The 21,515-nt window shown below is 33.0% G+C and overlaps 3 protein-coding genes and 1 pseudogene across 3 annotated transcripts; 2 read left to right on the top strand and 2 right to left on the bottom strand.

The window, feature by feature from the left end:
* Window positions 1-2,597: 2,597 nt before the first annotated feature.
* LOC146934448 (uncharacterized) lies at window positions 2,598-4,000 on the top strand. Its single transcript, XM_085708434.1, has one exon. The coding sequence runs from the start codon at window positions 2,608-2,610 to the stop codon at window positions 3,805-3,807; it is 1,200 nt and encodes a 399-aa protein (XP_085564560.1). The 5' UTR covers window positions 2,598-2,607; the 3' UTR covers window positions 3,808-4,000.
* A 1,758-nt stretch (window positions 4,001-5,758) lies between these two features.
* LOC146934447 (U2 spliceosomal RNA) lies at window positions 5,759-5,965 on the top strand (annotated as a pseudogene).
* Window positions 5,966-8,005: 2,040 nt separating this feature from the next.
* On the bottom strand, window positions 8,006-12,756 carry LOC146934446 (histone-lysine N-methyltransferase). The gene is made up of 7 exons (XM_085706342.1): window positions 12,552-12,756; window positions 12,410-12,471; window positions 11,976-12,059; window positions 11,686-11,740; window positions 11,247-11,382; window positions 8,461-8,511; window positions 8,006-8,368 (listed from the first exon to the last, which is right to left on the bottom strand). Exons 1-7 carry the CDS (start codon window positions 12,646-12,648, stop codon window positions 8,269-8,271), a joined length of 585 nt encoding a protein of 194 aa, XP_085562468.1. The 5' UTR covers window positions 12,649-12,756; the 3' UTR covers window positions 8,006-8,268.
* Window positions 12,757-18,295: 5,539 nt separating this feature from the next.
* LOC146934445 (large ribosomal subunit protein eL31) lies at window positions 18,296-19,690 on the bottom strand. The gene is made up of 3 exons (XM_085706341.1): window positions 19,633-19,690; window positions 19,423-19,521; window positions 18,296-18,742 (listed from the first exon to the last, which is right to left on the bottom strand). The coding sequence occupies exons 2-3, from the start codon at window positions 19,506-19,508 to the stop codon at window positions 18,463-18,465; spliced, it is 366 nt and encodes a 121-aa protein (XP_085562467.1). The 5' UTR covers window positions 19,509-19,521; window positions 19,633-19,690; the 3' UTR covers window positions 18,296-18,462.
* Between the last annotated feature and the right edge of the window lie 1,825 nt (window positions 19,691-21,515).

Raw genomic sequence — 21,515 nt, 5'->3', positions numbered from 1 at the left:
GATTGATGAGTTTTTTTTCCGTCTTATCCCTAGCGCTCTCTATCTTGACAATGACGTTATAATTGCAAAAAAAAAAACGAAAATAAAATCAGATGAGTTATAATTATAATAAAAAGTAAAGAAGAATGAAATATCGTTTATAGACACATAAGTAAACCTCAAGGTCAAATGAACCATTTCTCATGTGGTCCACCTTCAATAGTTCCTAATCATATGCCAATCATCAACCGGTCCTCGTTGGTAACGATGTCATCCATATTCTGGGTATGTTTTATTTTATATAATAATCTTAAACAATATTTCATCGGTTCATATTATATAATAAAAAATTTGTAAGAACATGTGCATCGGGGGATTTTGCATGTTTCGGATTATGCAATATAAACCAGCTAAATATATGCTTTCTTTGCGGTCCATATTGCACCAATAGTTATTATGGTCCACCGTCCACGACACATGAAACCTTTTATAAATTGGTGTGTTTGATTCATTTGCAAACTATACCCCATAACCATGAACACTTATATAGTAGATATGAATACTAAGCTAGTTGCAGTACACTACAAAAAGGGAAAACTCAATTTGTTTAAGGTATGCATTATGTTAAATTGTATGTCCTGAAGGATAGGCTGAACCAAATTAATGGTTGTCTCAACCACAGACACATGATAGATGGACAATCTTGAGTATCGTCGTTCATCAATCTACTGATACGGGCGTGTTTGGTTCACCCATATGAAGCTCTAAAACGACGACGACGTGATAACCATGTTCACTATATTTGGTCAGTATAGTTCAAAGAGACCGATCGAGTTAGACACTTTCTCGGAGAGATATTTTCATGATGTTTTCAGAAAAGTTTGATTAGGTCCAGGACTACAAATATATTACAGATTTGCATGGATAGACCCAACGAAGAACTTAGGCTGTCTCATCCATTACTTCGTTCGTTGTCAAATTATAAGTCGTTTTGGGCATTTCACATGTATTAAGAAATTAAATTAATTTTGCGTGGGAAATAAATATTAGGGAAATAATGTTTACCCCCTATCATTTGACTGAGTTTTGGTTTACCCCTGTAATATTTTTTTTTAGATCTCCCTTGTCATTTGAAGATTCTTTGATTTTAGACATTCGACAACCTGACTGTGCGAAAACGATGAGCTGGTTCACGCTGATTTGGCTTTTCTTTATTCTTTTTCAATTATTTTTAATCATGTTGTATTTTCTATTATTACAAAATAATTTTAAATAACTAAAAACTTGAAAAATTTAGATTAAATTCATCATCTCTTCTAACCAATCATCACAACTCCATAAAATTATAATTTACGAAGAAGATGGTTATAATTTATGAGTTGCGTTTAGTGCTAAGCGAATTATTTGGTCAATGTTGTTTTCATTTGTATTTGAAATAATTGAAAGAAGAGAGAAATACATTAATATTTTATTGGTATCGTAAATCGACTTATAATTTGAGACAATTTTTTCTTAAAATGACTTATAATTTGAGACTAGGGAATATCTTATTTATGTTTAATTATTTTATTGCAATCATTATTGTTGACATCTTGGGGACAATGAGGTGCATAATTTTCTGTCTTTTAATTCCATCGTCGGTGTGGCACCTGTGTGAATCGGATGCACAACTATAGACTAAATAAATGTTATTTCAGTATATAAAACCAGTGTGTGTTTGTTTCAAAGTTTGTAATAAGATTTCTGGGAATGTGAGATTTGAAAATTTGTTTCCAGGATTAGAAATCTAACATTCCCATGAGAATAAAACTCAATTTGCTATAAATGATCACTACCACTAACATTTATTTTTTTAATTAATTAATTTCTAAAACATTTCAAGGAAATCTAAATTTTTATCGAACACATGAAATGTCATTCCAAAAAATGTAATTTTTTTTTGTTTTTGAAGAAAAAAAAATGTAATTTCTAGCTTTCAAACAAACATACCCTGAAATTTTGGAAGAATATGGAATATTAATTTAAGAGGAAATAAAACTGCAATAACTTACACGATATTTTTCCAATAATTTCTTCCTCAAAAAAAAAATTTTCCAATAATTTCGCAATGGTGGCTTTAATGTTTATTTTTTTTTTTTTTGGGTAGAAAAGGCTTTATTATTTTACCATAAAGGTATTAATGAATCAATAACAAAATATGGTAGTAAAATAATAGTATATCCTTAAATGATTTGTCAACAAAAAAAAAAGTATATCCTTAAATGAATGAGAATATTTTTAAAGACAATCAATTGCATTAACATATTTCCATCTTTTCGTCAAAAAAAAATTATTTCCATTTTAAATATATTTTCGTTTTCATTAAATTTCGATATAACTATTAGAGAAAATTATCATTTTTAAAATATCCCAGCGTATTATTAATTGGAAAATTACCATTTTTAAAATATCCCAGCGTATTATTAATTATGTCATTCATTTTAAACATGTTTAAAAAAACGCCAGTTGTTTCTCCTTTGCTATCTCCATTTTTTTTATATATATATTTGCAAATCAATCAAATCACTGTCTGTGTTCTAGTGAATTCCGTGTTTATTGTTTTTTTTTTTTTTTTTTTGTGTCGTTCATATGGCTCATTATATCTCATCTCCTAAGTTGTCTTCAAGGTTTGAGTCCAAAAAAACGTTGTCTTCAATGTGTCACATAGACCACTTATCAGATGATTTATTATGCCAAATTTTCACTCGTGTGCCATCCAGATCAACCGTTGCATGCAAATGTGTTTCAAAACGTTGGTTGAGTTTGATTTCAAATACTGATTTCATAAAACAATTCACATCGCATCAACGGTCTCTTTTCAAATCAATGTTGATATTTGTCACACCTCGTGAACTTATGTTAGCTTTTTGGGAACAATCTCAACAAAATCAGTCTCCAGAGATTCCTATCTCTTTCCCTCAGGATATGCTCATCAAAGGTAAAGGTAGCAGCATATGCGGTTGTTCCAACGGCTTATTCTTGTGTTGTAACAACCGATACACATATGGTAGTGGCTATTATGTTTATGATCTGCTCGTGAAAGGGCGTATCGATGTACCTGATCCTTCTCCTCCTTTGATGTGTATCGAAAATTTATATGCCGTGGGATTTGTTAGCAAACCGAAGCAGAAGGTGACCGCTCGTTGTTCAAATAAACGCAATTTTCGAGTTGTGATCATCAAGTCCTTTTTAGTAAGGATGTTCGAGATTGAAGTTGATGTTTTCTCGTCAAAGACAGGGCGATGGAATCACATTGTTATGAAAATTCTGAAGGGCTTCGCTTTTGCTCCTCATTGGCTTCTAAGTTTTTCTTACTGTGGAAGGCTGTATTTCATGGGGAGGGCTAACATTTTTGTGTTTGATCCTTATTCAAGAAAAAGGTATACTATTAATTATCCATCGGAAGCCGATGCAATGAATATAGTGAGTTGTGGGTTTCTTGGGATCTCTTGTAGTCGTTTGAGGATAGCTGATATTAGACAACATGATTTGAGAATTTGGGAACATGTTGAAAAGAATCAGTGGGATTTGTTGCATTGTATTGATATATCTACAAAATTGCCACAAAAGTTTTGTGTTAATTACTACAAGAGGGTTGCAGGGTTTCATCCTTTTGACGGGGACGTTGTGTATTTACATTCTTATGCTGATGGAATTTTTGTTTGCTACTTAAGGACCAGGAAATTTGAGGCTGTTCCTGGTTATGAGAAAGCTGATATAAGTCCTTTTCAACTAGAGATATCAGATTTATTGCTGCCTCAAGAGTCCAGAGCCATCACCATCAACTGAATAAGATTATTATTGGATGAATGCTACATCTGTTTTCTAATTTCATAGTTTATTAGTTGCTTAGTTTTTTAGGAGGGAAAAAAACATGTTTCAAGTTTCGAATGATACAATTGTTCTTTATTGTTGAGTTTTATTTATTAAAAATGATATATGATGATGTAGTTTTCATGTTATAGTCATTTTTTAGATACAATATGTTTGAGTTGTGTTGTTGGTTGTCACTCATAGTAGCTATATTTTCCTAGGAGAATTGTCATTTTCGAAATCAACTTTCTAGATCAAAAGAGATTGTTTAAGGGATAAAAAAGTCATAATCATCTCTCTTGCTCACACATTTCTAATTGAAGGCGTGTCTCGATGTCTGACACGTGTTGTGTCCGACATCGACACTTGTGATTACAACGAATTATGTCATTTTCTCAAAATTTTAACGGTGTGGACATTCCTGTGTTAGTGTCGTGTCCGATGTTCTTGTCTGTGTCCGTGTTTCATAGATAATCATTTATGATTTTCAATGAAAATCAAATACTTTTGAAGAAGTGTTCATTCATTCTCTAATTAAGGTTTTCAATACAATGTTGAAATTTACAGAAGAATTGAAAAAAAATAATATCAAAGAGTTGGCTCATCATACATAGAGGATTACCACGTAAGGGTGGATTCAACCAAGTATTTGTGAGTGGTCTATGAGCTTACTTTTGATATCTCTCTCTTTGTCTGTCAAAGGTTTTAACCTTTCATTCAAACTAGGTAAATGTCAAGACTCAAGAGAAACAAACATTCCACTATTTGGTCCACTATTTGGAAACATAACAGGAATAATGCAAACTCTTAAATAAGAACATCTCATGTGTGGGAAATTTTAGGTTGTACATGTGACGAGCGCTTGTGACATGCTCTAGTTTAACTCTTTGGAGGAACAAAAAGAAGAGTATGAATGCATTGCATTTCCACGTGGGTGCACTTCTAGAAGAACTACCTAGTACCTAACAACTTATTTTACACATGAATTATTGCTTACTTTATCATGATGAGAGGTTTTAGTTACAACAGAAACTAGAATACTCGAAGCATACTACTTCCCATGGAGTACAAAAGAAACATGATGTAACAGAAGAAAAGAGCTGCAAATACAGTTTAACAAAACAAAAATAAAATAAAATTAGGTTAGCATTAGCTAAATATATTTTACTGATGAGCGAACATGAAAATTGGTCCTCGAAGTTGTTAGCATAAAAAAAAGCAGAAATCTTAAAATATCATTCAAAATAATCCTTCTATTACGTGACACCTTAAATAGACATGTCACATTTTTTATGTTTGATTGAACATCAATGTTAGATCATTAGTGACTAATTTGCCTATGAAATTTAGACAGTGAATTTGATTAACGTATCACGTCATAGTCTCTAACTATAAAAACTAGTGGAACGACTATTTTGACATACACTTCACAATGTTCAGACAGTACTAGTAATCGACAATCTGCATAAATCACTCATGCTTACAAATACATACAGAAGAAACAAACTTTGTAAGCTTTTTTCTGATCAACCAAACTTGACGGTGCTATTCAATTCCTGCTTGGAATTGATCAACCAAACTGTATAAGGCTTTTTTCCCCTCAAATATCAGTATTAAAATCTCCACACAAAAAAAGAAAAAAGAAAAGAGCTGCAGTGCTCCTCCTGCTACATTAATTTACAGAATGACTTGGCATAAGATAGAAATGTGAAAAGGGTTCCCAATTTCTGAATGTTCATGCACTTTTTAGTAGTGGATACGGTGTTTAAATATGAGCAAAACAACTTTGAGAGAAAATGTATATAGGTAAAGGAGGTAGCTGAAGAATGGCCGAATACTCTTTAAGTGTAGTCCCACATCGATAAGTAAAGAAAGCAAGGGAGTGAATATGAGATATAAAAGCAACAGCAAGCCTAACTTTCAACTCATACCTTTCTCGGCCTTTTGGCTAAGATCAAGTGTAGTATCTGTTCTTATCAGTTTAATATCTGATATGTGGCTCAATGGGTCATACGATATTAAATTACTTTTTTGAGGGCTTTTTTGAGGGGGAGAAGCCACCTCAGTAGCTTGCTACTGGGCTTCTCGAGTGTCGTCTATGCGTTGCACTATTGCATGGGCTGATGCATCCCATCAATTAAGTTTAATATTTTTTGGGGAATTAGTCACTATAGTCCTTGAATAGGAAATGAATAGTCACTTTAGTCCTTGAATGCAGAGAAATTGCAAAACAATCTCTGAATGTAGCCTTTGTTGGTCAATTTTAGGGACTAAATTGACTAATGGAATCTGCATTCAGGGACTAAATTGACTAACAAAGTCTACATTCAGGGATTATTTTGCAATTTATCTGCATTCATGAAGTGACTAATTCCCTAATTTTTTTTACTAGCTTTTGGATGGAAGCTTGACCAATTCGTCGTGTGGTGTATAAATTATGAATATCACTTTTTATTAAATTTTAGGTATAGTTTATAAATTTTGCAATAATAAACTATATTCAACATTATAGAAAATGGATCCACTCCTGCCATATTCTCTCCAGCTGCCTCTCCTGTGCGGTTCTCGACCATTTGATTAATCTAACGGTAGAGTGTTAATTAGAGGAGAGAGAAACCTGATTCCACTTCATTTTCTTCAATTTTACAGAATAACTTCATCGTTATTACTATGCTGCAATCTACCCAATTGTTTTTGCCTAGAATATCATACCTATGTGCCTTGAATTTTGTATGAGCATTGAAGAAATTTAGTTTTTATAATTTGTTGAGCCAATTAAAAATTATAATATAACATAAAACAAAGTTCTAATTAGGATTTCGTTCCAGTTTCTAAAGACAAACAAATCCATCTTTAATCTTCATCACTGTCAACAAGAACATCAATTTGAACCTACAAACATATGGAATCTACCTTCATCTCTGTCGACAAAAACTTGAAAAATACATTTGCAAATTTCAACATTTTCCCTATTCACAAAATCAGAAAAGGAAAATAAGATTGGAGAAACATAAAGGAATGGTCGGTGTCTCAGGCCCATCACCGCCGGCCATTGGTAAACGCCGTCATCGTAAACAGACGTCAAAGCGGCTTCATTTGGCATGTTGCCGTCGTCACTGTGCGAACTGATCTCCCTCTTTCTTTTTCTTCTAATACTTTTTATTTCACTCTTTGTTTATCAACCAGTGGATTAATCTAACGGCAGTAATCAAAACAAGATTAATCCAACGGCTTATAACTGGGTAGGAGAGGCAGCAGGAGAGAAAACTGCAGGAGACGATCCGGATCCAACATTATAACATAACAAATATAAATGATACAAACAAAACAGATAGTTAGATTTCCCCAAGGGTATAGTTGGTTTTTTTTTTTATTTTTTTATATAGTAAAATTATTTGGTGCAAGACAACTGTATCTTGGTACCATGCCTTAACATCGATAGCACGAAAAAGCACAATTGTGATTCACTTGTTGTGGAGTAGGCGTGTAATAAGGAAATTCAAAACAATAAAAATAATAATTTTTATTCAACTTTTGCTATATTTTTCACAAAATTCAAATATACCTGTTTGCTTCATTGTGTTTTTTTCTTTCTTTCTTTCTGTTTTCCTTAACCAGGTCATCATGTTAACACAAAAGCTTCAAATGTTAGCTTCTTCAAATAACCGCAGTTTTGCTTTGAAAATTCCACAAACGCCAGTTTGTCAACGAAGCAAACACAGGCACGGTGCTAAAGAAATACAAAATTTTCAATTCGATGGAACTGAAATTTTCAAAATTTAAAAACTTATTATCAAGAATCTAAAAAATATATATTTTTCTTCATAATCCCTAAATTTTTCAAACTATTATAAAATGTATATAAATACAACATATTTTGTATGATAATCGTACAAATTATGAAATAGAAAAGAAAAAAAAAATATAATAATTCTATTTATTTTATAGATTGATAAACTTACACACAAATGAGAAATACTGAGTTCGAATCCGGATCACAACGTCCAACCTAACAATTTCAACATTTGCCAACTAGGATTTGTAGACTAATAATTCTTCTATTTGTATTTCAAGTGATATGATACACCAATGCGACCTTTTTTTTGGACAAAACCTTTTTATATTTTTAAAATAAATCAGAGGAAAAATAAATTAAAATAAGAATCAAATCCAATTTATTACCACCTAAAGAACCAATACTATTTTATTCAAAAAAAAAAACTCAACTATTTCCATATACAGGATCCAAAATTGTTACAAGTTCGTTCTCCCAAAAACAATGGCATTTCCATTGGATTGAATCAACACAAGTATGTTATGACTCATGTCATCTCTGTTTTGTGCTGGTGGCTGATAAATAAATGGAATATACATTTCAGTTTATCTTATCATTCTGCTCCAAACTGCTTCTCATGTTTATTCTTAATCACCCTAACTCTAGCTTGCTTTGTAGGCATACATGTATCCATGAAGCTTTTTTACCTCTTCCGATGATTCAGTTAGTAAGTGATCCACGTAGAGACAGATTGTAGATGCACTGAATCAGGATAACCAAGCAATGCACCTATTATTTAGTTACTGCTTTCAAAACAAAAAAGAGACAGACCCGGAAATAGAATTGTGGCTTACCTAAGAGGACCAAATGGCAGCCAGATAACATCCCAACGGAACTTCGGCAACCTACCAAAAAAGATTGTTATTATCACAGTGAAAGATGAGAAGCACCTGAAACACAGCATGCAACCAGCAGAAACACAATTGAAGAGGGTGCTGAAAGAGCAATACAATAGGGAAAACAATCATTTTGTCCTTTATTCCATTATTACTAGAGTAGAATTGGTACACACTTCTTTTATATACATTTCAATTTTATTTGGGCCCAATTGCAGACCCTTTTGATTCATGCAGCAGCTAGAAAATCCAAACTGAATGCAACTAACAGCCAAATGGTGCAATAATTTCCTGCTATGAATTAAGTTCAACTATATAACTTGATCAATATTTTTTGTATTCCTCTATCTCTTACCAGTGAACTATGAGTCTTGTCCAAACACATCCAAACCACTTAAAAATAAGACATTACTATATTTCCAACAATGATAGCTATCGTAACTTTTTCTCTAATGATTTTATTCCTAATCTTGTCTTGTGCAACCAAATAATCTCCTGTAGCCTTTTTATCATCCAATATTCAAATCTTCATGTGAATCATAAGATAAGTGACATATCATCCAATAAAAATGATATTTTTAATTAAAGATAAGTGACATCAAAATTATAAGTTGATATATCATATACGAGCTTCTAAATAATTGAAATTTTAAGTCATAAATGAAATGATAAAATAAAAATGGCAAACTATATAAAATTGACAAAAAAGTGTGCTCGAGTAAACAGAGTTTCAGTAATGATTCATTAGAATGAATTGGCATTCATCATAGTTATTACTTATTAGTGAATCGAGATTTAATATGAGATATATGTCAAAAATAGACATACACTAGGGATCCGTATCAAGATATGACTTGCATGTATATAAGATACTGATAACTAAAGCAAAATTTATTGAATAATACTTTTCTATCAGTAGTATTGTTCTATTTCAACCATAGTTGTCAAAGCGGAAACGCGGCGCGGCGCGGCCACCCCAAAAATTGACGCGGCGCGGTATGCGGGCGCGACGCGGGCGCTATTACATGACGCGGACACTAATATATTTAATACTAAAATACTATAATGTTGATTTTAGTATTAATATAGATGAAAAATTAAAGATTAATTAATTCATTTTCACTAATAATTAGTTTATTTTCAATTTTAATAAAAACTTAATTGATTTTTAGTATTAATATAAATGAAAAATATACTTAATATTAACATTTAATATATTTTTATGAGATTCATAATTAATATTATTACACATTGTAGTTGTACAGTGATGAATCAGTCATAATTTGTAGTTGTACAGCTAGTTGACTCTTACACACCAACACACCACAGTACGTAATCTTCATCTTGAAAGGCTTAATATATTATTTTATGTCATTTTTCCAACTTTATTATTCTCTCTCTATGTACAAAAGTTGAACAACATTATTTTATTTGTATTTTTCCAACTTTATTATTCTTTCTCTCTCTCTATGTACAAAAGTTGAACAACATTGAAGAGGAAAAACAGCTCCACCGTCTTTCTCATCTTGTTTCACCGCCAGACCTCCTTCTTCTTTCTCTTTCCTCTTCCTTCTCCTTCCTCTTCCTTCTCCTTCCTCTTCCTCCTCTACAGATTTCACCGGATCTAACCGGAAACAACCACCAAAAACTCAGATCCGGTCGTTTTGTCACCGGATCTAACCGGAAACAACCACCAAAAACTCAGATCCGGTCTTTTTGTGCTCAGATCCGGTCATTTCTGATGAGATTTTTTGTTGACCCGCGTTGACCCGCTTTTTGGCCGCCTTGCTCCATGAAAAGCGGCCGCGAAACCCGGTTTTGTTCCGCTTTTGCCTAACGCGCGACTCGGTCGCGTTCTGACGCGCTAGGCTGTTTTCAGCCGCTCCGCGCCGCGATCGCGCCGCGTTTGACCGCTATTGACAACAGAGATTTCAACCATCTTGCTTTAATCCTATGGTTAACAACACACCCATTGATCTTGTTGTAGTTAGTACGATTAACCCATGTTACTTAAAACATCAAACTTGTGATGTTGTATGCTCTTCAAGTTTCACCTCTAAGTTGATATTTGCTGCCAAGATGGGGTAAATACATTCTTAAACTCCCTCATTGATGCAAGAGAAAAAGGTATTTATCAAAATGATTCAAGTCATTTATGGGAAATATGACTTCTATCCAAGGTTAAAAAGATAGATTAAAATTAAAAAGTTGTATTGTATGAGTCTCCAATAGGTGAGTAGTGAGCAAGAAGAAAAATTGAAGAGCAGATCATGCCTAGCAAATATTTATAGTTTTTGGTGTAACATGTACCACATACAACCCGCATTGTAATTTTCCTTCCTGCATATAAGTTATATTGGATAGCAGTCATAATTCCCCCCTATGATTTCTACTAATTTGATAAATACTTTTCGCTTGCATCTATATGGAGTTACACTATCCTCGTGAAAAGGTCACTCTTGTTAAACTCGCATTTTATATGCTCTATTTTACTTCTACTTTGGCATAAGCCAAGTGCGTCCAAAGTTTGTCGCTACCTCCACAACTTTCCATTTATTTTTCTCCCCATTCTCCAACTAAGGCTATATAATCCACAAAAAGCATATATTATGGCACATGTTTAATATATTCAATAAGAACATCTAGAACAAATATGAAATGAATACAACTCATATCATAAGTTTATATTGAATTCATAAGGAGTATATAACTTGCTTTTGTTGATGCTTATTTAAGAACTTTACCTGGACATGTAATATAACCAGAAGATTGCCAGAACAATGTCAGTATACCATGAGTACCAGATCCATCTCCTGTGATGCTTTGACTCATGAAGAAGTCCTTTGATGGCAAATGAAAATGCTAAAATAGCCACGAAATCTGTAGAAATCATACAGTTAAAAAGTTTACAGTAATAGTCCTGAAAATTTGAAAAGTGAATAGCATATCATATTTCATCCACAATTGCAAATTAGTACAAGACTACAAGCATAGAAGGAAGTCAAAGGGTGCAAACTCAATATAAAGGGTCTAAAATCCACAGTTACATAGTTTTTTTTTTTAAGAGGCTTCCACAGTTATATAGTTAAAGGACAATACAATAGGAATCGAAGAAACATGCCATGATATCACATAGGAAGCTGAAGCATATGTATAAGACCCTCAATAAAAAGAGAAGTGAACCTGCAAATATAATCATCCATGAGTCAATCTCCTCCATGAAGTAAGCATGATACCGCTGTGCATCAAAAAACAAAGAAAGGCAGCAACAAAATTGGGTCAAGAAATAATCATTAAATTCAGAAAATGATAAAACGAAATTTCTGTCCACTTCTAGAGTGAAAAAGAGTATGAAGCAAAAGAACATGTATGCACAAAAGAACTACCAAAAAACTTATTTTACATATGATTGTTTCGTAGTCGAGAGAAGAGGTTTTTTAGTTACAAAAGAAACTATAGTACTTGAAGCATACCAGTTCCCATGGAGATGAAACTTGGTGAAAGATGGAGTACAAGAGAAACAAGATGTAACAGGAGACTAGAGCCGCAAATACAGTCTAACAAATCAAAAACAAAAATTAGGTTAGCATGAGCTCAATATTTTATTGATGAGTGAATACGTAAGCATCGGTCGAAAGAGCCTATCTTATATGAGAATTGGCAGAAAAATCCCTGGAAAATGTTGAATATCATTCAAAATGATCCCTCCATTAACTTCTACATATGAAGGCTATGATGTGACACCTTACAATTTCAGAAAAGTATTTGCCAATTCGCCAAAATAAAAACTGTTCTGACGGATACTTACAATTTCAAGCACAAATTTGCTTATTCACTCTATAGATTTCAATCAATTTGTGTAAAAAGGAAGGGAAAATTGCATCGAAATTGAAATTTGTAAATGTACCCTCCATAAGCGGCTTTGGTGAGCTTGATTTGTTTCTAAAGAACGAACCAACTCTTCTTGCTCTGTACATCAAAATCAAAATCAGCGTTAGAAAAAGAATTACAATTTACAATAGAAGAAAAAAGAAGAAGAAGAAAAAGACCTTTGGAATCGAGGGGGCGAGAGTCATCGTCGTGAATAGGAAGAGAGTATTTGTGATCTTCTGAATTTCTCCGTAACTTTCTTGCAAGCTTTTTCATTTTCCAACTTCTTTACTTTCCCTCACCGCTTCTACAATTTTGGAAATTCTTCTTATTCAAGGATTCCACTATTTTTACATGTAATAACCCGTTTTTTTAAGTGAAAATGAAATACGCACTTGTTAGTATGTTTTTGGTTTTGTTCCAAAAAAAATGTTTTCGTTCCATAGAAATATTTCAACTTTTCAGTTCTTGGACTTTTATTCCTTCAAAAAAAAAAGTTATTCGACTTTTATTTTAATTTTTATTAAAAGTGCGTAGCACGAGGGTTGATTGTATCTATGTTAGACTCGGAAAATACTTCAGTGCCATCGCAATGGTGTCATTGGTGCCATAGAACCAATCCTGGCCGTTGACGTGTGTGGATGTGTGTGGGGATGTGTGTGTGTGGTGGAGATGCAATGGTATAGTGCCATTGGTGCCATTAATGGCACCAAAGTGGCGTCCGTTAGACTCGCACAATGTCCAATCAATCTCTTGTTCCGTTTTTTATATTTAATTTAATCTACTTATGATCTCTGAAGCACGGGTACTCCAATTTGTAAAACGTACCCGTACCGGGTACTCCGCGGGTACTGGTACTCGTATAGTACTCGTACTGTACACACCCATGATGTACCAATTTTTTTTTTTTTGTTTTTAAACCTTGGTACGGTTACGGTACAGCAGTGGTACTCTCAGGGTACGCATAACCCTTTTTTTTCTTGAGAAAATGAGGTTTTTCATTTAAAATTAAATGTGAAGGAAAGGGAAATAATGCAACAGGAACTGCAACTATTGCAATATATCATACAAGGGTTCTTATTTGAGAATAAGATGTCATTTGCTCCGAGAAAAGAAAAAGGGATAGCTATTTGTCCAAAAGTGACGAATGAATATCCTGCTGAGAAGAAAGAACTTGACAGAATTGCTAATGAAAAAGCAAATCCAGTACAAGTTCCTTTTCCTACTGGAACTACAAGTTTGAATCTGTCGGTTGAGCAATATAATTTCCTCATTATTTTATTTTAAATTAATATTTTTTTTATCCTAACGTACCCGTACCTTTGTTTTTTGAGAAATGTCGTATCACGTACCCGCACCGGTACTCGTACCGGGTACCGTACCCGCACCCGTGCAACACAGCTTATGATGTTACATATCCTATCTGCATCTCATTTGCTTAAGATAATATTAATAAAAATAAGTTACAAAATTCTTTTGTCAAAAACTTATAAGATCTTACAATAATTTTATTATTTTCCAATGTAATTTTATGGATTGTATGGATATCCATATATATTAAATTAGTGACGGATACAGGAATTTTGGAAAGTGGGGCACCACATGTATATAAATTTCAAACATTAAATAAACATATATATATATATATATATATATATATATATTGTGTGTATGATGTTGTGTCAAAGTGTGTGTTTATGTGTGGGCCAATAGAAAAGTGTTGTCTGTTTTGTGTGGGCCATTTAATCAACATTTCAACTATAACTATATATTACTATATGAGTCATGCTCTTTACCCAAACAGTTTTGCTCACTCCCAAAGTAAAATACAAATATACCCCTACGCATGTTAACATGCGTTACGTATGTTAACATACGCTAGTTGCAATATTTACGCAACTTAAGTCACACAGCGTGACTTAAGTTGCGCTACGTGATGTTATTAACCCAGGCAGAACCTCATTCTGCCTCATTTTCATCAAACAACACACACACTTCTCAATTTTCTCTCAAATTTCCCAGCTCCAAAATTCCTTCAACTTCAAATCAAACAACACTACAACAACAAGAACAAGTAAGCTGTCACTTAAACTATGTTGTTATGATAAAAAAAATTCACTTAATCTACAATTTTTTAGGTTTATTGTTTTGTTAAAATTTTAAATTTTTTTTGCAAGAAATTATAGAATGCTACATGCAAATGACTTATAGTGTTTAATTCTTATGATGTTTAGATGTTTGCATGATTATGTTAGATTTTTTACACTTAAATTAGATTTTTTTAGATTTAGGGTTTGTTTAAATTTTTTTTTTTATGTTTAATTCTTATGATGTTTAGATGTTTACATGCAAATGAGTAATATTGCTTAATTATTTAGATCTTTGCATGTTTATGTTGTAGTTATCATTTTTAGGGTTTATGTATAATTTGCACTCCAAGTGTTTGATGAAATGTTTGAATGAGTTTTTCATTGATTGTGTTTAATTTGTAATTGTGTAGATTTGAAGCAATGGCCGGGTGGATCGACGTTCATGCAAAATTCAACGGCGGAGAAACTCAGAGGTTGAAGGTTCGGTGCCTTGATGTAACGTTAAGAGGTCTCAAGGATCAACTGAATGAATTCTACCAAGGAGTCAACCCCATAGACACAAGGAGGTTGCAAAATATTCTGTATAAACGTCCAAAGCTCGACGAGGGGAGCGTATCATTCACTTGGGTGGAGTTAAAGAATGACGAAAACGTGACGAGCATGTTTTGGGAGCACACCAAGTTCCAGTGGATCGATATGCGGGTGACGTTGCTGAGATCAACTGAAGATATCATCAACAGCTTGATTCCGCCAGAAGATCGTCATTAGTTAGGGTAAGGTGCATTCAAACTACAACATTTGTCTCACCTCTGAAATGGGGTAATTTAAACTTGCCAAACGGCGAGGACTCAAGCATTTCGCTCCGCGTTCATGTTTTTCCTTTGAAAAGATTAAATTTTTGTTAGGTTTGCTTAGATGATGGTATTAAGTGTCAAGGAATGGACCTCATTTCAGTGGCACTTGAATACCATCATCTAAATCAAGCCTGACAAAAATTTATTCTTTTCAAAGGAAAGCATGAAGGCGGAGCGAAATGCTTGAATCCTCGCCGTTTGGCAAGTTTGAATTTACCCCATTTCAGAGGTAAGACAATTGTTGTAGTTGGAAATGTGCATTCAAACTACAACAATTGTCTTCCACTGGATGGGGTAATTCAAACTAGTTAAATGGCAGGACACCGACATTCGCCCGGGAGTGTTTTTGTTCCATTTTGAATGTTAATTTCTTGTTGGCTTCGTTTAAATGATGGTATCGAAGTGTCAAGGTCTGGACCTCATTCCATTGGCACTTAGATATTATCATTTTAAACCAGGACCAACAAGAATTTAACATTTGGAATGGAACAAAAGCACTTCTGGACGAATGCTGGAGTCCTGCTCTTTAGCTAGTTTGAATTGACCCCATTTAGTGGTAAGATAATTGTTGTAGTTGGAAGGTACATTTCCGAATTGACGTACATGTCTTTTACGTAATGTAATGTAATGATACCACAATGTAATGTAACGTAGATGAAATTATATCTAAATAAAATTGTCTAAGAATTAATGTTGTGTACTTATCAAATTTATTTATTCAATACACCATTTTTATTTGAATTAATGTTGTGTACTTATTATAATTTACTTATTCGACACGCAATATTTATTCGAATTCACGCTATCGCAATATTTATTCGAATTTTCTTCGGCAGATATGCGCACTTAACTAGCGTGACTTAAGTCACGCACCTTATAAGTTGTGCGCAAGTTAAGTCACGCACCTTATAAGCTGTGCGCAAGTGGCTGGTGCTAAAAACTGAAGCACAAACGTTTCTTGGACGGTGGTCAATGGCATTGATTGATTTTTACACGTTTTTTTCAATTCTTTCACACGTTTTTGGACCTTAAACCACCTATAAATACCCTCCCAACCATCCTCTTTTCCTCACATTATCTCTCCCCCCTATTTCTCTTCTTTTTATTTTATTCTTTAGTCTCTAGGCTTCTTTAGTCTCTAGGCCCCCTTAGGTAAATACCGGTGGCTTTTGTCGAAAATAGCGGTCCATTAGGTTGGGGAAAAGGGCATCATCCCTTGAGGTAAAATTAGATTTGCTTCCTTTTACTCCCAAAATCTTTTTACCATGGGTAAAAAGAATCATCATGGGGGTATAAAAGGAACCAAATATAAATTTACCTCAAGGGGTCTTGATGTCGTTTTCCCCAACAGGATGGATCGCTATTTTCGACAAAAAGCTATTGGCATATACCGAAGAGGGTCAAAATAAATATTAAGTATGTTAGTTAATTGGAATAAATATTTGTATTGCTTATTGTAATATTTGAATAATATTAATAAAATGAGAGTTCTATTTACTATTTGTATCTTTTTTTGCATTTATTTTATTAATTTCGAATTTATTTATTTTTGCATTTATTTTATAATTTCAAATTTATTTATTTTTGCATTTATTTTATAATTTCGAATTTAGGAATAAAATCAATTTCTACCCAACTTACTCAAGTTAACTTGCGCTAGTGTTGTAGTTTGGCGTGACTTAAGTCACGTTCGTTATACACTTACGCATGTTAAGTCACGTAACGTGACTTAACATACGTAACAAATGCACTAGCGCAAGTTAAGTTGCGTAGGGGCATTTTCGACTTTTACTTTAGGAATGAGCGAAACTGTTTGGGTAAAGAGCAGGACTCTTACTATATTTCTACCACCTAAAAAAAAAATCTCAAAATTTAGTGCAGGCACAAGCCTACATACTCTTGTGCCTGCATCCGTCCCTGTATTAAATAGATGATCATTGATAAATCACATAGTTTTTATATTCAATGGAAAAAAATTGACTGAGCCTTTAATAAAGAACATTTTAGTGGATTATAAATGAATGATTTTTTTTTTTTATCCATGAATTAATAATTCATTCTAAATATATCCAACTAATCCATTTTGTCGTCCTTACTTTTTAGTTGAATTTAGAAGACATGCATTCAAACTTGTACAAAAAAAATGCATTAAAATTAGACTTTCATCCAATAAAAATATATTTTACCACATCAATCCATTTATTAAGTGTATTTTAAAATTAATAGTATGAAATAAAAAAAATGGTGATTTACCGTTGGATGACATTGAAAAACTAATTTACATTGACAATATATCTCAAACAAACTCCTTTTATTTTAGCAAAAATTACTTACAATTGTAAAATAAATCAGTTTAAAAGAGTCATTCCCAAACTCCTTTTATTTTTGCTGGAATTTCTTCAAAACTTTGCGCAAGCAAGAGTCATTCCCAAACTCATGTTCCATGAAATAAATTTACAGACAATGACGAACCAGATTCTGCACATCCCCTCGTAAGAAAACAGGATGATTGAATGTTCACCGTATTGTACCGGAACTAACAACTATGATGATTTAGAACATCAATATCAACAGGTTTCGTGTCTTGTTGGAATAATATGGAATAAGCAACTTATGACATTGTGATAAGCTTAACATAAGACAATCCAAACAGGGCATAATTCAGAGACTCCAATTCAATTTGAGACACGAAACCTGGATTTAACAAGACTGATGCTGCAACAGCTACCTACCAGCTGGAATGCAGACTTGAGATTTAATATATTCAGCAAGTAGATTATCAAGGCCCGGATGTAGCATTGTTGTGTATGGTTGTAAGAAGTATTACAATTCATGATCAATTGACAATCATAATACAAATCCTGAAGCCTACTTATATATTTGTTCAGAACAGGTCTCATTCCAATCCTTTTTAATAAGATTTTAGTCGTATACTACTTGTAATGAACTGTTTTCATTTTCTCAAAACATCCAAGCGCAGAAAAGAAAAGAGAGGAATAATCATTGCTGATGTTTAATCTTTCTAAGACAGGCAAACAGAACGCCATCAAGCAAACAAAACAGATAAAGGAATTTAAAATTGTCATACAAAATATCCTCAATGTCAAAATTAAATATAAAAACCGGATTAACAAAGCTAAAAGACATCAATCCTCATCATCAATAACCTTTGTGCCCAATCCTTTGAGCTCTTCCTTGGGGATTTCAACAACAGTAACAAGTGAGTAGAGCTCTTCCTTAGCATCCTCATCATCGTTCCTCTTGCGGGCAATGCGAACCCTAACCCTCCTTGGGACACTTCTGATCCCCTGGCTCCAAATAGCCTTGTTCAACTTGACATCCACTCTGACATCATTAGTTCCCATAGCCTTTTGGGCAAACTTCCTGATCTCCTTTATTGCTTTAGGAGCTTTCTTCTTAAATGTGCTGTTTTGCATAATAACAAAGGAAAAAATAACTGTTAGAATTTCATCAAGTTAAAACAAACAAATAATACAAACATATCAGCCGAAATATTCTCCATAGAAGTCATTTAACACGATAAACCACAAAAACTGAGACAAATGCAAATGTAGTTGTAAATATGTAAAATAATCCATCCAGGTAAAGGGGATATGTTTGTTACATCAAAGTATTGTCTCACAAAACTATATTCCGCCTCCCCGTTATCAAAATGTTTGTAAATCAGTTAAAATAACATCTATGGAGTTGCTAGAAACGCAGTGCATAGCAAACCACCATTTCTGTGATATGCTATTTAGCTTAAAATTGTGCGAACTAGCAGCATTATAGCACAATTGACAACATTAATATCAAAGACACAGAACATTTCACTACCAAAAAATTACCACACTACCAAAAAAAAAAAACAGAGACACAGAACATTTAAACATTCAAACAGCTTAATTACAATATCATCAAAATGAAAAGTAGAAGGGACTATTTTACTGCCATTGAAAAAACCTTCTAAGGAGATTAAAAAAATATAATAAATAAAAAATCCACAAAAATTTTCCTCTATATCTGATCGAAAACAAACAAAACATTTGCTAGATAGGGTTTAGACAAACGAAAAAAACAAAAATGAACAATAGAGAGAGAATTACCAGCCATGGAGGCGTTTGTGGAGGTTGATGGTGTACTCTCTGGTGACAACCTCTTCCTTCCTACCGGCGCCGGTCTTCTCCACCATTTTCACTTGTGACCTATATAATAAACAAATACATGAAACGATTCACCATTATCATAAATTGTTTGTGATTCGGGATAAACAAAGTGGAAAGATGGTTAAAGAAGCAGAAGTGGACGGAACTTACGATCTGGAATATACAGACGGCGGAACTCAAAAGGGAGAGCAAACGAACGAACGAGGTCAGAGTGAAGACACAAAATCAGCTTAAATATAAAACCCTAATGTCTAATGGGCCTCATAGCCGGGTTCCACTCAATCAACCATTGTTTATTTTTTTGTAAAAACAAAAAACCATTATTAATTATTTTAATTATTCATTGTTATTTCTCTAAATAATAATGGTATTTTCTTTTCGGTAATAATAATTTTATTTACTGGTTGATTTTTATTTTTGTAGACACTCCAGTTCTTGTCCCCGCGAGCTTAGCTCAGTTGTTAAAGACAATGCATAATATATGCAAAGTCCGGGGTTCGAACCCAGACATCACCAAAAAGACACTCCAGTTCTTAGAGGAAAAGACATAGTAATCAAAGAATTGTTACCAAAATATTGTTTTCAATAAAACAAACTCCTATAAATTCCCATAAATATATCTAAGTTGGTAAGAGCATCACATTATATATGTTGGAGAGTTTGAGTTTGAACCTGGATTCTTCACTTATTCATTTAAGTGTGAATTTCAAGTCATTAAATTACTTCTAAAAAAACAAGTTTCTATACAAAAGATAAAGAAAATAAAGGGTAGTTTTGAAAATGTAATTATTTCATTAGATCAAGAAAATTAAAGGAGATTAACAATTTTTATCATTAACATGTACATGTAAAAAACTATTAATTTTTTGGTGGTAAACTATTGATTTTTTTGTGATAAAAAACTAATGATAATCCATGTGCAATTTTATATTACGTTTGCTTATAATTGTGTCTGAGCCTCCGAGGGAGTGTAAAAATAAAATTGGTCGTGAATTGTTATTAAAATTTGTAAAAATTCATTTAAGTAAAATATTAAATTAATATAACATATATGTTATGTGATAAAACAACTCTCATTTACCAATGTGGATAAGAGATTAGACGCCCACATCAATGTTTGAATTTTAATTAAAAATGTATCCACATTTAGTATTTAAATTATCACAAATATGATTATCTTTAGTGCATGAAACCTATAAAAAAAATTAATTTATCTTTCCCATCTCTCTCTTCCCTCCTTCTCAAACCTTAGTCGACATCCGTTTTTTCTTCTTCTTTCTTGTCAGATGAGTGATTTAGGGTCAATTTCTTTTTTCTTTTTCTTGTTAGAGGGGTGATTTAGGGTCAATTTTGACCCAAAAATCACCCCTCTGAGTTGTTTTTCTTTCTATCCTAATTGAATAAGTGATTTCACATATTTTCGATTTTCTTTCGTTTGTTTTTGTGATTTCGTCGTCTTTGAACGACTCTGTTTGTTTTGATTTCCCGTCTTTGTGCGGTGTGTTTTTGATTTCCCGTCTTAGTGCGGTGTTTATTTGATTCAGGTTGAAAATTAGCTTCGAGCAAGTGCAGATTCGATCAATGACAATGACTTTGGCGTCGTCAACGTTGCAGATCCGAAGACATGAGTATTTCGAAGACTTAAATATAGTCATATTAGTCATATTTGTAGGCATAGATACTTTGCCGTTTTATGCTATTAACATGGATGCTGTGAGTTTGTTCACAGATTCACCCTTTTTGTTTTTAGCGAATTTGAATTTGTATTGTATCGATGTACTTTATCAATTTGAATGAATGAATATCGTTTACTTTTGTCAAAAAAAAAATATCAAATAATAGTAAAATTAGTAAAATGCAGGAAGAAAAGGAACAAAAGGTGCAGAAATTCATTTAACATCATAAGGATGTTGAGGGAAATCCAGGAAGAAAAGGAACAAACTCTTCATAACTTCGAGTTAAGTTTTTATTAGTCAAATGCTTCTTTTTTCTTCCACCTTCTTATAGCATACAATACTACAATCGTGTTTAAT

Source organism: Medicago sativa, chromosome 4 (genome assembly GCF_051527215.1).
Source record: "Medicago sativa cultivar Bolivia chromosome 4, Bolivia_mono, whole genome shotgun sequence".
Taxonomy (NCBI): domain Eukaryota; kingdom Viridiplantae; phylum Streptophyta; class Magnoliopsida; order Fabales; family Fabaceae; genus Medicago; species Medicago sativa.
Note: the sequence above shows the minus strand (reverse complement) of the source record. Positions and strands in the feature narration are given on the sequence as shown.

What these genes read in the sequence shown, in the direction of transcription:
- LOC146934448 (XM_085708434.1), top strand. Translation starts at nt 2,608, where the DNA reads ATGGCTCATTATATCTCATCTCCTAAGTTGTCTTCAAGGTTTGAGTCC.
- LOC146934445 (XM_085706341.1), bottom strand. Translation starts at nt 19,508, where the DNA reads ATGGTGGAGAAGACCGGCGCCGGTAGGAAGGAAGAGGTTGTCACCAGA. An exon ending in CACAAACGCCTCCATGGCTG is followed by an intron (nt 18,743 to 19,422) that starts GTAATTCTCTCT and finishes TATGCAAAACAG; the next exon opens with CACATTTAAGAAGAAAGCTC.
- LOC146934446 (XM_085706342.1), bottom strand. Translation starts at nt 12,648, where the DNA reads ATGAAAAAGCTTGCAAGAAAGTTACGGAGAAATTCAGAAGATCACAAA. An exon ending in TTTCATCTCCATGGGAACTG is followed by an intron (nt 11,741 to 11,975) that starts GTATGCTTCAAG and finishes TTTGATGCACAG; the next exon opens with CGGTATCATGCTTACTTCAT. An exon ending in CTGCCATTTGGTCCTCTTAG is followed by an intron (nt 8,369 to 8,460) that starts GTAAGCCACAAT and finishes ATCCTGATTCAG; the next exon opens with TGCATCTACAATCTGTCTCT.